At 42.0% G+C, this 14,206-nt stretch overlaps 4 protein-coding genes across 7 annotated transcripts in view; all 4 read right to left on the bottom strand.

Annotated features, from left to right (window-relative positions):
• Positions 1 to 733, bottom strand: part of LOC101786970 (S-norcoclaurine synthase 1) — a 5,254-nt gene extending 4,521 nt beyond the window's left edge. The window contains exons 1-2 of the mRNA XM_022829886.1: positions 428 to 733; positions 15 to 167 (exon numbers count right to left, since the gene is read on the bottom strand). Of these exons, the coding sequence (XP_022685621.1) occupies positions 15 to 167; positions 428 to 682 (408 nt within the window). The 5' untranslated portion in view covers positions 683 to 733. The remainder of the gene's footprint in view (positions 1 to 14; positions 168 to 427) is intronic.
• A 2,128-nt stretch (positions 734 to 2,861) lies between these two features.
• Positions 2,862 to 5,905, bottom strand: LOC101786576 (S-norcoclaurine synthase 1). Its single transcript, XM_004983616.3, has 5 exons — positions 5,795 to 5,905; positions 4,557 to 4,880; positions 3,967 to 4,214; positions 3,537 to 3,861; positions 2,862 to 3,409 (listed from the first exon to the last, which is right to left on the bottom strand). The coding sequence occupies exons 2-5, from the start codon at positions 4,809 to 4,811 to the stop codon at positions 3,158 to 3,160; spliced, it is 1,080 nt and encodes a 359-aa protein (XP_004983673.1). The 5' UTR covers positions 4,812 to 4,880; positions 5,795 to 5,905; the 3' UTR covers positions 2,862 to 3,157.
• LOC101785911 (S-norcoclaurine synthase 1) lies at positions 5,778 to 8,305 on the bottom strand. Of its 2 annotated transcripts, none has more exons than XM_004983615.3 (5): positions 8,153 to 8,305; positions 7,307 to 7,672; positions 6,847 to 7,094; positions 6,421 to 6,745; positions 5,778 to 6,181 (listed from the first exon to the last, which is right to left on the bottom strand). In XM_004983615.3, the coding sequence occupies exons 2-5, from the start codon at positions 7,556 to 7,558 to the stop codon at positions 5,942 to 5,944; spliced, it is 1,065 nt and encodes a 354-aa protein (XP_004983672.1). In that variant the 5' UTR covers positions 7,559 to 7,672; positions 8,153 to 8,305; the 3' UTR covers positions 5,778 to 5,941. The 2 variants fall into 2 exon arrangements, with proteins under 2 accessions (XP_004983672.1, XP_012704675.1); XM_012849221.2 differs by having other exon boundaries at positions 7,307 to 7,679; positions 8,153 to 8,301.
• An 815-nt stretch (positions 8,306 to 9,120) lies between these two features.
• On the bottom strand, positions 9,121 to 13,038 carry LOC101784973 (protein SRG1). Of its 3 annotated transcripts, none has more exons than XM_004983611.3 (5): positions 12,564 to 13,038; positions 10,736 to 11,956; positions 10,223 to 10,470; positions 9,572 to 9,896; positions 9,121 to 9,442 (listed from the first exon to the last, which is right to left on the bottom strand). In XM_004983611.3, exons 2-5 carry the CDS (start codon positions 10,994 to 10,996, stop codon positions 9,197 to 9,199), a joined length of 1,080 nt encoding a protein of 359 aa, XP_004983668.1. In that variant the 5' UTR covers positions 10,997 to 11,956; positions 12,564 to 13,038; the 3' UTR covers positions 9,121 to 9,196. The 3 variants fall into 3 exon arrangements, with proteins under 3 accessions (XP_004983668.1, XP_004983669.1, XP_022679154.1); XM_004983612.3 differs by having other exon boundaries at positions 10,736 to 11,091; XM_022823419.1 differs by lacking the exon at positions 12,564 to 13,038 and having other exon boundaries at positions 10,736 to 11,091; positions 11,619 to 12,555.
• Positions 13,039 to 14,206: the final 1,168 nt, after the last annotated feature.

The following is a 14,206-nucleotide window of genomic DNA, read 5'->3' as shown; positions in this document are numbered from 1 at the left end:
CAGTCCAGTTTCTGGCTCTCGGAGAAAAACGAAGTGCTGACCATACCCTTCAAGACTGCTGGTACCTGTGAATACATCTTCTTTGCTTCCAGTGACTGTTTGAAGAATTCAGCCATGCCGTTCCTGAAGTTGTGGATCACTTCATCTGGTACACCATGATTGATGAGCTGCAGAATTCGACATCAACAAACATTATTTTTCTTGATATCATTTCTTCTCGTTAAAACTTAAATCACGTCCATGTGTGAAGTTTGCTGTTATAGACATCGATCTCTCGCCAAACTGAACTAGCTCTAAAGAGTTGTAGCAATCTCAACAGACAACAGCTTAATTTTCTTTTTGAAAGTTGCAATAGCATAAATTAGCTCCCATATTTAATTTACTGAAAGTACAGAATTCCAGACTCCCTATAGCTTTATATATATACCTGAAAGAAGCCCCACTGGTTACACGCTGATCCAAGCTTTGCGCACTCCTCTTTTGATGACTGCGGATCAAGCAACTTGTTGAGATCGATGATTGGGATCGCGGAGGAGATGTCACGACCACTGATCACCTCCTCTGCAGCCTCCTCCACCCTGATGTACCTTTCGGGGATCTGCTCGTCCGATCCGCTGCAAGTTTGTGCAAGTGCCTGCACATTCGGCACTGGTATAGACCTTCCAACTTCCGCGTGCGCCATTGTTATCTCTCCTGCTGTGCGCCGGTGACAACCTCGAGGACCTCTATGTCTTCTTATACTGATGAGTATTTTTTAAAAACTTATAGTACTGATGAGTAAAGGCAACCGGCCATTGGTTATTCTCACAGGTACGATACGTACCTTAACCAGCAAATTGGTCGTGAGGGAAATAAACCACCGACCTATAGTACTGTCTACTGTGCGTTGAAAGATAACCTGCATTTTTCTTGAGGATGACGTTTATACGTTTCATTTTCCCTTAACATACGGATACTCATTGAACTATATATACCATGCCGCTGGATAACATTTGTGGGGCTCATCGCTAACGGTGTTGTGCCGTCCGTTACCACATTTGAAAAGGCACCTCACTTTCTTAATAAAGCGTAAACTTTACATAATCTTTTAAAGGATTTAGTTCACATAATTAATCATTTGCGTCTCCACTTTCTAAGTGAATGGTCAAGCCTCACACAACTCTGGTTTCTCAAAAAAGCCTCACACAACTATTATTGATAGTTCTTACAAAATTTCCCAACCAAAATGTTACAACACAAATTGACTGCTTGACAAAAATATATGAAGGTTCTTGTGGTTATTGAGTTGGTCTACAGAAATTACTCAAGCTTCATGTCCCTTGTAACTATTAAAGGACATTTTCCTGAAGAAACTTGCCCAATGAAAGGGGCAAGATGAGTACCTTTACACTTTGCCAACATGCAAGGGACCATTTCAAGATTCCATTTCTTAATACCATGACCAAAACGAACTGCCGCGTCAATCGTCTCTCTTTCAAATTGCCGTTCCAATTTCTTCTTGTCATTTTTTCCACACTTCCTTTTTATTTTTTCCTTTTTTCGTCTTACCATTACAGAATTTTCTTTTTGAACATTACGAAAGAGCCAAAGTAGCTTGAAATAAATAATAATTATTCTGATGGAGCCTTCGCCTCAGAATTGACCATTGACACAGTGTATAAACATAGCCTCAATGAATTAACTGACTTCTTTTACTTACTAAAGTATTGAATCTAAAATCATGCCTATTAGCATTCTAAGGTCAAAAGTATAGTTTAAATTAAAGAAAAAAAATTACTTTATGTATACTTAAATTGTATAAATAGGGGTAAATGACTTAAATCATATAAATAGGGTAAACTGAGCTTCTAATGTTTCATAGAAATTGCATGTTACGTCAGAATCGGAAGAAACTAATTATGTAAGAAACTAATTATGTACGAAGAAACAAAATATCCCTCATTTCTGACGCGAATATTTTTTTAGAATTTTGTAAATAAAGATTCTTGTCTTGTGGGGAACGATGCACAAATTTTTTGAATTTGGTACCAACAGGTATAATCCCTGCAGAACTAAGTTTTCTTTTAGGCCTTTCAACCAATCAATACAACCTCGTAGGGCAACTTTTGCTAAAACTCAAGTAGTTTTTTGAAAACTTGCTTCAGATATGAAATGGTATTCATGCAAGCCCTTGTTATTCCCAATAAAATTGCCTGACAATATATCGATTCACCTAATTAATGAACCTGCAAATATCGGCAAAACAACAAGTATTGATAAGCAAGGCAAATAACTCATGATAAAGTAATAAAGACAAGATATGCTTTGACCAGAAAAACCCATGCTTTATTAATTCGAGCATAGGATCTTCGGTAAAGAGGAATCTGATGATTCAAGTGGAGTTTTTTTTTATAAGGTATCAATAAGATGGAGATATGCTATGTGTTGTTTCAGGCCCTACATAAACACGGACACTTAAAAAAATCTAATGGGCAGCAGACCACATAATATTCGGTTCTCTGCTTGTGGACGCCCTTACCACATTTTAAAAGGCACCTCACTTTCTTAATAAAGTAACATTAGTTTTTAGATGATTTAGTTCACATAATTAGCCATCTGAATCTCCACTTTCTAAGTGAATAGTCAAACCTCCCACAACTCTTATTGATAGTTCTTACAAAATTTCCCAACCAAAATGTTACAACACTAATTGACGCTTGACCAAAAGAAGGTTCTTGTGGTTATTGAGCTGGTCCCATGTGACTATTAAAGGAAAAACTTGTCCAATGAAAGGCTGACCCTTAAGAATCAGTACTTAAGTTGTAATGTTGTATAGAGCAAATTCTTGAACATACTGTACTGGTACAATACAGTAATAAATATATCTTTGAAAATCAGCACCATATGATCGGATTAATTATCATGGCTATCGTATGACAAGGAAACTTTTCTGCAGGAGAGACAAGCATAGAAGCCATACATGATACATAACTGCTACTCCAACTTCAATATCGCCTCATTAAAATAAAAAAGACCTAAGTAGTTTCCTCCATAAAGCTTTTCAGGATCAGAAGGGTTCCAAAAGGTAAAGTGCTATATTCCTATTCAACATTCATCCTTCGTCTTTCCAAGCATGTCCTCTCAAGCATCTGAGACCAAATCCTCTCAGATCTCGAGTTCACAGCTCAATTTTCAAGCTCTCCAGGTGATTCCGTCCGTCAAGCTTTGCTGAGTAGTAGCGCCTCATGAATTCCATATACCCCACTGATCTGTACCGCGCTTTGCTGTTACCATCTTTCATGAGCTCCGGCAAAGGGCCAACCACGGCATCCTGGCATGGCCGATGGAACACCGCAGCCGAGATGCGCTCTCTGTCTGGGTGCACCACTGCCCGGTGCTCAACACTTCTGTACTTGCCGTTGCTCAGGATCTGTCATGAAGTAACAGGATGCATTGTTCATATCAGATAGGTGAGAGTGAGAGATCATCCAAGAGGGTTAATACTTAATAGACTATATTCAATTGCGTATACAAGTAGCCTATCACTAATCCATCACCTCAAGTACGTCGCCAACGTTGACAATGAACGCTCCTTCTAGAGCGTCCACAGTGAACCACTTGCCGTCCCTCCTAATCTGCAGGCCCGGCATGTCGTTCACCTGGAGTAGAAGTGTCAGGCCGGAAGCGTCCGTGTGAGGCGACATTCCCAGCACCTTGTTGGCTTGCCGGCATGGCGGGTAGTAGTTCATCCTAAGACCCTGCGGCTGGCCTTGGAACATCTGTAACAATGATGCTGAATCAGCTCCCATGTCCTTGGCCATGAACTCCAACAAGCAGCGTGCCACTTCCGCTGTCTCTGAGGAGTACCTATCTATGGACGTTCTGCAAACAGAGTTGTCGGGATCAAAAGTAGAATGACAACCGGGAGAACAACTCTACATGTATGAGTTTTTTTTTTTGTTGCAAATTCCTAGTTTTGGCAGTTACCTGAAGGAAGATGGGTGAGCAGGCCAGAACCTCATGTCCCTTGCCTCATTCGGCCTCGCCACGAGGTAGAACATGTCCGCCCAGTCCAGTTTCTGCTTCTCTGACATAACAAAGACCTGGCCATAGCCTTCGAGGCTGTTCGGTAGCTGTGAGTATGCCTTCTTGGTTTCAAGTGGCAGTTTGAAGAACTCAGCAATGTCTTTCCTCAGGTTGCAGATCACTTCGTCTGGCACCCCATGGTTGATCAGCTGCAGTTTTTGTGTACAATTAATTGCACAAGTCAAAATGGATCTTTTTGGTGAAGTATTTGCAAGTCATAACAAATTTACCTATACCAAAGTAATGAGGCTCAGCTCAGTTCACTTTGCTCGAGTTGATACACATCTATGTGTGCATTTATCAAGTCGAAACTACTAAAACAGTGAAACTTCACCTTTTTTGGTACACTCTAGTACATGTTCATGAAAATAACTACTGACGTAGTTAAACTTTAGCTTCAAAATACTGCCTAGTACCACCTTAAGACCTTATGATCTTATCCAACTGCGCAATCTTTTAAATAGCAACAGCAAGACATAATCTATTCATACCTGAAAGAAGCCCCACTGCTGACAGGCAGATCCAAGCTTTGCACACTCTTCAGGCGATGATTGGGGATCACACAGCTTGCGGAGATCAATGATAGGAATTGCAGAGGTACTACCATAGCCAGTGATTACCTCTTCAGTGTTAGCCTCCGCCCTTATGTACCTCTCAGGTACCTGCCCATCAGATCTGTTGCAAGCCTGTGCTAGTTCCTGCACATTTGCCACTGGTAGAGATCCTGTGGCTCTAGCGTGTGCCATTGTTATTCCTTGATCTTACAGGTGCTGGTGGTGCTTTGACTGATTCTTTTCGGAACATATCTTCTGGTACTAAACCCATGAAGTATTAAACTATTAAAGATAATCTGAACAGATGATGCTCAGGTGTATTAAACTATGAAAGATAAAGTTTTGACACTATAGCCTGGTAGAGAATCACATGGTCTGTCACAGAAGTCTAAGCTGCTACAGGTTGCAATTAATAATGTCTCTTTCAAGAAATTTAAAAGTAGGCCGTAGTGGACCTGGAATCGCAAGATTACTTATTTCAATACAAAGATACCATCTTCTTAATTAATACAAAGGTACACAGGGTCACTTTCATCTGATGATCACTATATATAATTAACAACATCAGTTAGTTACTGTATAAATATTAAGAGTCCAAACTCCAATCCTGATTATTTGTTCTTACAAAATCTCCCTTCTAAAATGCCAAAATACTAACATAGGCAGATGGATGTGTTACTGTTTTGAGTTGAATTCCTCACCCTTTAGGTCTCTTTTGACTATCAGCGCAAATTTTCCTATATAAACTACTTCCCACTGAAAGATTGAAACATGAGCATAATCTTGACATGGACAGCCTGTAACATTTGGAAGGAACACAACAAAAGAATTTTCGAGAACAAGTCGATGCAACCCTGGGAAGTATCTTGCTTCATCAAGGAAGAGGTGGCACTACGAATGACTGCATGCAGGCACCTGGGTTTAGTAGCTTTAGTTTAGGATGTGTCCTAATGAGTCTTTCAGTTATTTATGTAATAAGACCTTCGTAAACTACACCTTGCTTTCTCCTCCTTAAATGATATAGCAGTTCATCTACTTTTATGTTTTTCTAAAAAGAAAAACATAATTGGAGGTGTCTAGAACATATTCCCAATTTGTTTCATCAAATTTTCATTTTTTATTTTCTGGAAAAATGCAAAGTAGATGCGCACATAAAGCTTGAGAACAAAATATACCTAATATATAGTTCAAGACACAAACTATTTGGTAAAGTCGTCATCATAATACAGGTTTCTTTTCACCAACAGATATGACAAGGAATATCTTCTGTAGGACACAGCATGAAAGAGGGTGCACCTCCCTCCATCGGTAGATGGTTACTACTACAGCTTGAATTTTTCAAGGTGATTTTTCCCGTCAAGTTTTGCTTTGAAGTACTGCGTCAAGAAATCCTGGTAACTTGTTGATCTGTACCGCACTTTTTCGCCTTTCACAAACTCCGGCAGAGGGCCAACTATCAGATCCTGGCAAGGTTGGTGGAACATTGCTACTGAAATTCTCTCTTTATTTTGGTGTATCACGGCCCTATGCTCAGCGCTTCTAAAGTTTCCATTGCTCAGGAGCTGTAAATGATGAATAACTCATTAGTACATCAGTACAGGAGATAAAAGGAGTTCATCCAATAGTATTGCAAGTAAAGCATGCCATGCAGCCCCAGATAACAACTGAACATTGATAAGCATCTCAGATGAGATGACAAAAATCTAGTGTTGCATATATGAACATTCGATCTGTTGTTTGGAGCTTTCAAAACATAATGTATAGAATAATCTTACAAATAACGTTAGTTTTTAGTTATTACCTCAAGTGCGTCGCCAACATTAACAATGAGTGCACCATCCAAAGCGTCCACAGAAAACCACTTGCCATCCCTCTTGACCTGCAGGCCCTGCACATCTCTCTTCTGTAATAAGAGTGTCAAGCCACATGCATCGCTGTGTGGTGACAGCCCTAACACCTGATCAGCTTGCCAGCATGGAGGGTAGTAGTTCATCCTCATGCCCTGATGCTGACCTTCAAACATTCCTAGCAGCGATGCTGGCTCAGCGCCCATGCCCTTGGCCATGAACTCCAGCAAGCGACATGATAGCTTTGCTACCTCTGAGGAATATACATCTACAGAATGCCTAAATTCAAGAGAGACAGGTTATGAAACAGAAACACTTATCATGAGCTAAGTTACACAGTTTTAGCCTTTTAGGTGATTGGATGAGTTTTGGCAGATAACCTGAAGGACGCAGGGTTTGTAGGCCAGAAACGCAAGTCCCTTGACTCAACTGGACGAACATGAAGGAAAAATCTGTCAGACCAGTCCAGTTTCTGGTTATCGGACACAACAAAGGCCTGTCCGTAGCCTTCAAGGCTGTTTGGTAGCTGTGAGCAAGCCTTCTTGGCTTCAAGTGGCTGCTTGAAGAACTCAGCTATGTCATTCATCAGGTTCTCAATCACTTCATCTGGAACTCCATGGTTGGTGAGCTGCAATTTTGTTCCATGAACGTTCAGCTACACTTTTCAAAATTCAGAATAAATATGCTGGGTAAATGAACAAATCAATGAATCGGGTGTTATTTGCAAGAAAATAAATCTAGTATCTGCACTGTGCAACCAATCTGCACATCATTTCACTTATTTTAATCTATTTGCTCCCCACCCAAAGCTTGAAATATCAAGAACTTGATTTTGTGTACCTGAAAGAAGCCCCAGTTCTGACAGGCAGAAACCAACTTCACGCACTCCTCCTCCGTTGACTGTGGGTCAAGTAACTTGTTGAGATCGACAATTGGAATTACCAAAGTACTACCATGGCCGATGATCACCTCCTCAGACCTAGCCTCCATCCTGACGTATCTTTCCGGTATCTTGTCATTGAACCCGTTGCAAGTTTCCGCAAGTGCCTGCACATTAGCCACAGGGAGAGATCCAACGGTTCTTGCTGCCATTGGTATTTCCAAGCTTCCACAGTTCCACTGCAGGTAGTTGTTCTCCACTTGGAGTTTTTCAGAATAGAGAAGATGCTGGAATATAGATGCGCTTCAACCTCGTGGAGCAGTCATCTGTTCACTTTGATGATGCCGACATAAAACAAGAAAATGGGTAATGGAAAAAAAAATGAGTGAGTGGAAGGTGGGAGAGAGAAAAGAAAGAATAAGACCTCTAGAGAACTACATCAGCAGCAACACACACCTAGATGCAAACTTGACATCTACAACAACAACCACGACCATCTAATAGAGGTATGGCAACTGTCAAACACACATTTTCTGTCTCCTTCAATAATCAGTTTGTATCTCACGAATCACAGGTCTACTTTGCAAAATTTTTGGTACAATGATAGGTCCACAAGTCCCCTGTCCACGGACAAAGTTTCAGCAAAATCGGATATCGTTTCCCTTCCCAAACTGATCATCTATCAAAACTACTTTGTGCTAAAACTGTAGTCACCCAACGAAACCTCTCTTAAATCTAATGCTCTACTCAAACCAATCTTAAACCAACTGACCAGATGAAGTACTCTAAGTATAAAACAAGCTCACCAAGTTTGGTGCAAATCCAAGCATTTGAGCCTCCAATCACTAACTTGAGGTAGATCGGTTAGGAGCCACCAAATCTGGAAATATTTGCTTCTTTCTCTCCCTCCCCCCTCTCTCCCGGTCTCCCCCTCCCTCTCCCTCTCTCTCCAAGTTCACCAAGTGACGTCCATTCTAAAAAAAGTGGAGGCTAGAGTTTTTCTTACTTGACACTCCCTCTCAAAAAGCAATCTCAACCGTTGAATCAAGCAACCAATCAACGGTGCACAAGTATTGGGCTTGTGGGCTGTCCTGCTGCACTTTGCTGGGCTCTAAATCATCCTCACAAAAGGTGGGTAGCACATAATTGTTATGCAAAATTATATCACGTCGGAGTACAGCATTACTGTTGTTAAAACTGCTTTATATCAGTCCATTCAACTGAACTAGTAAAGATTAGACCCCCGACTTGCACGCTCTCCTTTTGGTAGTACAAATAATGTTCCTCGATTATTTGTTTCTTAAAACATAAATCAAAACAAAAATATCACTGCCATGTGGATGTCAGTAGCTGTTACTTTCAGGTCTTTTGCATATTTGACTATCCATGTGAATATACATTAACTAGATAAGAGCTCTTTAAAATGCAAATGTAACATAGTGTTAATAATTTAGAAATCGCTGCAAGAGGTATTTGAAAACTGGATACAATGCTTTATGCAATTTTCGCTTCAGAGGGTCATACTTATCTGCATAGTGTGTACAAGATACAGAATGTGCACAAAATATTCATTTATAAGCCCTTGAAATATACTTGAGTATATGGTTCAGGTAGTCAGGCACAGGGCACGCAACAGCAAAATTACAACGCTCGTGGATTCCTTATCACATATATTCCGAAAGCAACATACATATTAGACAAAGGAAAGAAGGCACTATCAACTATAGCCACTAACCAACAGAAGCATCATATCACATCTGTGCTGAAAGCCATATATCAGAAAAAAAAAACTCACTATCAATTACTCATTACGCAGTCACCAACAGAAAGATTAAAAAAAAAGCATACTCTCATATGCCTAGCTTCAAGCTCTCCAAGTACCTTCTGCCTTCTAGCTTTGCAGCAAAATAGCCCTTGGTGAACTCAACACTATCTAACACCTTGTAGTGCGCCTCGTCCGTCTTCAACAGCTCCTGAAGCGGGCCAATGGTGCAGCCAAGGTGGACGCTATGGAATGTTGCAATCGTAATCCTTTCCTTGACAGGGTTTATTACTGCCCTGTGCTCAATACTCTTGTACTTACCATTGGTGAGGATCTGTTGGAGATAGAAAATGTTAATAGATTTTAGTTGATGTGATCAAGTGTAACTCTCGACATGTAACATTATCTTATAGTTATTAGACAATCTTCCCTAGGGCACATTGATAAGTGTTACTTCAAATACCTCAAGAACATCCCCTATGTTGACGACAAGAGCTCCAGGTATAGCCTTCACGGGAAACCATTTGCCATCCTTCCTGATTTGTAGTCCTTCTACATCATTTACTTGTAGGAGGAATGTCATGCCAACACCATCCGTATGCGGCGACAGACCTAAAACCTTGTCAGCTTGACTGCAGGGAGGGTAATAGTTGATCCTCATGCTCTGAGGCAGACCTTTGAAGGTGCCAAGGAGTGCCTCATGGTTAACTCCAAGGTTGTTGGCCATAAACTTGAACAATTGTGCAGATACATTTGCCAGCCCCAGTGAGTACCTATCCAGTGTGTCCCTATAATGAGCAAACATCAGCATCAAATGGGGTAATGAGACCTATGTTGAACAAAATCTCTGTCTACTTCAGCATAAAGCATGGTTTAATATTATAATCTAGCTGCTCTCAAATATGAAAACATTAAGAAGCCTTGGATAGATACCTTCCATGTTGGCTTACAGAAGCAATTCTCTAGCTCCTGGTATGTGGTGTAACTTGTTTTAGACATTTTTGCGTAATATAAACTGGACTAGATGAACAAACCTAGCATCCAATTGTTACGGACATGAAAGTTAAAATTTTCTTAAAAATGGCAGGAACTGAGTGGTGCAAGACAAATTCACCTGAATGTGGAAGGCTTTGTAGGCCAGAAGGCCAGACTCCTTTCCTCAACAGGCCGTGTGGCAAGGAACAACAAATCTACCCAATCCAGCTTCTGTTCCTTGGAGAAAACAAAGTGGTGGCCAAACCCTTGTATGCCATTTGGTGGAATTGCCACTGCCAACTTTTCCTCCAGTGGAAGGTTGAAGAACTCTGTGATGTCAGCCTTAATTTGCTGTAGCAATTCTCCATTGAACCCATGGTTCACTAGCTGTGAGTCTCACACTAATCTCATCAGTTTGATGTGATTAATGTGAATGGTGGTATGGCAGAGCAAAATAATGGATCTCTCTTTACTTTTTATAAGTGAAACAAGAAATGTTATTTGAAGCAAAAAAAAATCAGAGTGTATAAACATCACAGGGACAGATGCAATACAATGACATGGTACAGAAAGACAGAAGACAGACAGACAGTGAGATAAATTTGTGGGGATGCATTCTTTAAAAGGTGCTGTAGTCTGAAAGAACACAAACCTGAAAGAATCCCCAGTGCTCACAGGCAGATCCAAGCTTAGCAGTCTCCTCCTCAGAAAACTCAGGGTTCAGCAATCTCGACATATCAATTACCGGTAGATTGTAACCCTTGGCATCGTCGATGGCAGGATCAGACATAATCTCAGACCTGACATACCTTTCAGGAACCTCACCGGTGCCACGGATGTTGTCGGCAACAACCTGCACACACTCATCTTGGTCGACGAACTCCACTTTCATTTTGTCAAAGATTTCAGCCATCCTCCCTTGATTTCTTTGAAGCAACAAACTTTCCCTGATGCAACTAGCTCAATGGCTTTAAGGCAACAGTTACGATAGGCAGATAACCTCTGAGGCTACAATAGACAATTCACATTAAGAATTAAGATATACTCCGAAGAATTAAGATTGGCAGCTAGCATACAAGTAGCGATTGCTTCATAGTCTAACTCCAAAGGAAGCCACATGACAAGTCTGTTACAATCTGCTTACGCAATCATAGTTGGTAACAAAGTCAAATATGCACATGTTACACTTTCAAGTGACGACTTTCTGTAGGATGATTGGCACAGCCATAACAAATGCTTGAGGAACACATCATCTTTGACTTTGAGCATCATTTTTAGTTGTACTATAATATGCTAGGCAACTTGCAGAATGGTTCTGCCCCCTCAGTGACAAATCGACCTACAGATTGTTAAATGAAAAGATTGTAATCTTCAGACCCAATTCCAGTCCAATGCTGAGTTTCTGATACCCCAGGGCCTCTTTTTCCGAAAGCATCCCGCGGGACCGCATAGCACCGATTCGGCGATCGCAGTGACATGAAGCTCCCGCGGCGCATGCGGCGGTCAGAACGCTGAAATCGAAGTATGGGACGCACCTTCGATCAGACGCGGAACCACCGGGAAGCCGCGGAGGAGCTTGCGGCATTGGGGCAAGAGGCCAATCAAGCCATCGATCGATCCAAACCCTACTAGACATGCTTAGTGGAAGAAGCCCAAGCGAAAGCGTGGGGCGCGTTGCGGGACCGACCTGGTGACCGCGGCCTGCGCCGCACGTCCTGCTCGGGGCGGAGCCGCGGAGGCCGCCCCGGTCGCCATTGCGACTTCGCGAGGACGGGCGGCAGGTGTAAGAAATTTCTTTTTAGGTCCCCAGCTTTTGTTGAAGGGTCTTGCTTTTGCAAACCCCAAACATATCGTAAGACCATCTCCAGAATACCTAAAAAAAATATAACTAAAAAATCTGGTTTCGAGACCTTGCCAAAAAATTTTGGGAGCCAACAGTTCCTAATTATAATTATAAGTGATTCTAATTTTTTTGAGAGTCAAAGCATCTCAAATTTAACCAAATTTATACGATAAATCAAATTTAACCAAATTTATACAATAAAGTACTTCATTTATGATATCAAATAAGTACCATTAGTTTCTTCATGAAATATATTTTCATAGTATATCTATTCGGTGCCATAAAATTTTTATTATCCTCTCTGTAATTTTGATCAAATGTAAAATGATTTGACTCTAAGAAAGTTGAAATGACTTGTTATTTGGAACAACAGAAAGAGTACTTGCTCAAAAATTTAAATAGTAATACGTCATCATTATTCGGGCTCAGATCCTAATTTTTTCACGGGAAAAATAACCAACGCACCTACGTCCTGATTTATTTGTTGCATCATCTAATAACAAGATCCATTTTCCTGCACAAACAATCCATTGTTTTGCCACTCTACGGAACTTCAGGAAACCATGGAACTTCAGAACTAGCCATGTAAATCGAAGCAAAACTCCATGTGATGGTACAGGAAGCGGCTCATTTTTACCTGGACGGAGCCACGGAGGGAGGCGTTCCCGCCAGTCCTGGTTCCAGCAACCGGCAACACAGTAGATGGATGGAAATAACTTCGATTCAAAGCAGGCCGTGCGCTTGACGAAGCAAAGTCAACGCCGTGGGCACAGGGGATCTAGCGTCGGTTGACAGACGGGAGCCTGCGCCGTCGATGCCAGGGAGCCCGCGGCGGAAGTAGGGGCGCGGCACGCTGGACGGAGGGGAGGCGGTGCCGGTAGCCCAACGCGCCCTGGGAGCTGGGATGGGGTGCGGCGGAGGCTCGATTGGCAGAAAAATGGCGCGACCGGGAGGGAAAATGCGCGGGAGGCAAAGAATGGCAGGCGACGACGGAGAATTTCGGGATTGGGAGCGAACCAACGCTGGCCAATATCTGGCACCGTAGAGCGCTGTTTTAGGCCGCGCGGAAAAATTGGGCAGGCGATTGGGCCACTGTTGGAGGGATGTTTTTCAGCTTTGTACCCAAAATCGATTTTTGGGAGTGTTTTTTGGCACTCTTGTAGATGCTCTAAGGTCAAACACAGTTTTTTTAATACAAAATCAAACTCAGCTTGGTATTTTAGCATTGGATGTCTCATTGGTGGTAACTGGTAAAAGAGCAAAGTATAGTTTAACCTAGTGATGATATGTTTGCAAATTTTCCTTTACTGAAATATTATTAGGGTTGCCAGCTTCCATTGAAAGAGTTCAAGCCAAAACATCCTTTGGCGTCTAGACTGGGGCTATTCTGACATCAATTACACCACCACACAGCTGACGCGTGATATGAACTCTCCAGTGCAAATGAAAGACCAACTAAATGCAACATAAGCAAAAGACACTTACAAAAGCTACACCTAACACCTAGACCATCACAAAGACAATACACAAGCTTTTGCAGCAGATCTTGCCCAAAAGCAACAACTTCGTTGATTGTGCCTCATCCATCGCCTAAATGGATGACCGATTGGATCGGAGATGCTAGAGCCGGATTGACTAACGTCCCTGAAAAGTTTTCGGAAGAATGGTGGTACCAAAAAATCGAACGAGTCGACAATGATGCAAAGTCTTAGGTAGCTCACTGATGGAGAGGCTCCTGCGCTCGCCGACGAGGCTGTTAGTAGTCAATACTAGTTCACCGATCAAACTCTTCTCCCCTCATCTCCAGTTCCGGAGACTAGCTCTGAGACGAGTTTCAGTATTGGCTCGTTGCAACTCTCAGCGGGTGTTTGGTTTGGAGACGCCGTAGGATGGGATGGTTCCGTTCCGTTTTCTAGGATGGGATCGTCCCATTTCGTGTTTGGTTGAGAGGGATGAGTTCATCCCAGTTCATTGTTTGGTACGAAGGATCGAGGGAATGGGATGGATAACGATTTTAACACCGTTGGCCACAGAAAATGAACCCCCCACCTGTCATCTAAAAAAGTGAACCCACTATTTAATATTTTTCTTATCTTTCCTTGAAACATCTTCCTTCTTCCTCGTGGTCCTCCCCCTCACCTGCCGTCCGCCGCCCCCATCTGCTTCTCCGCCTCTCTACCCTTTTCTGCCTAGGACCTGTAGCCACCGGGGCTCGACGGCGCCGCATCCACTCTGTACATGTTTATCTATATGGCATCTATTGATATGATTCGGTTGCTC

Source organism: Setaria italica, chromosome IX, assembly GCF_000263155.2.
Source record: "Setaria italica strain Yugu1 chromosome IX, Setaria_italica_v2.0, whole genome shotgun sequence".
Taxonomy (NCBI): Eukaryota; Viridiplantae; Streptophyta; class Magnoliopsida; order Poales; family Poaceae; genus Setaria; species Setaria italica.
This window is presented reverse-complemented; position numbering and strand designations above follow the sequence as displayed.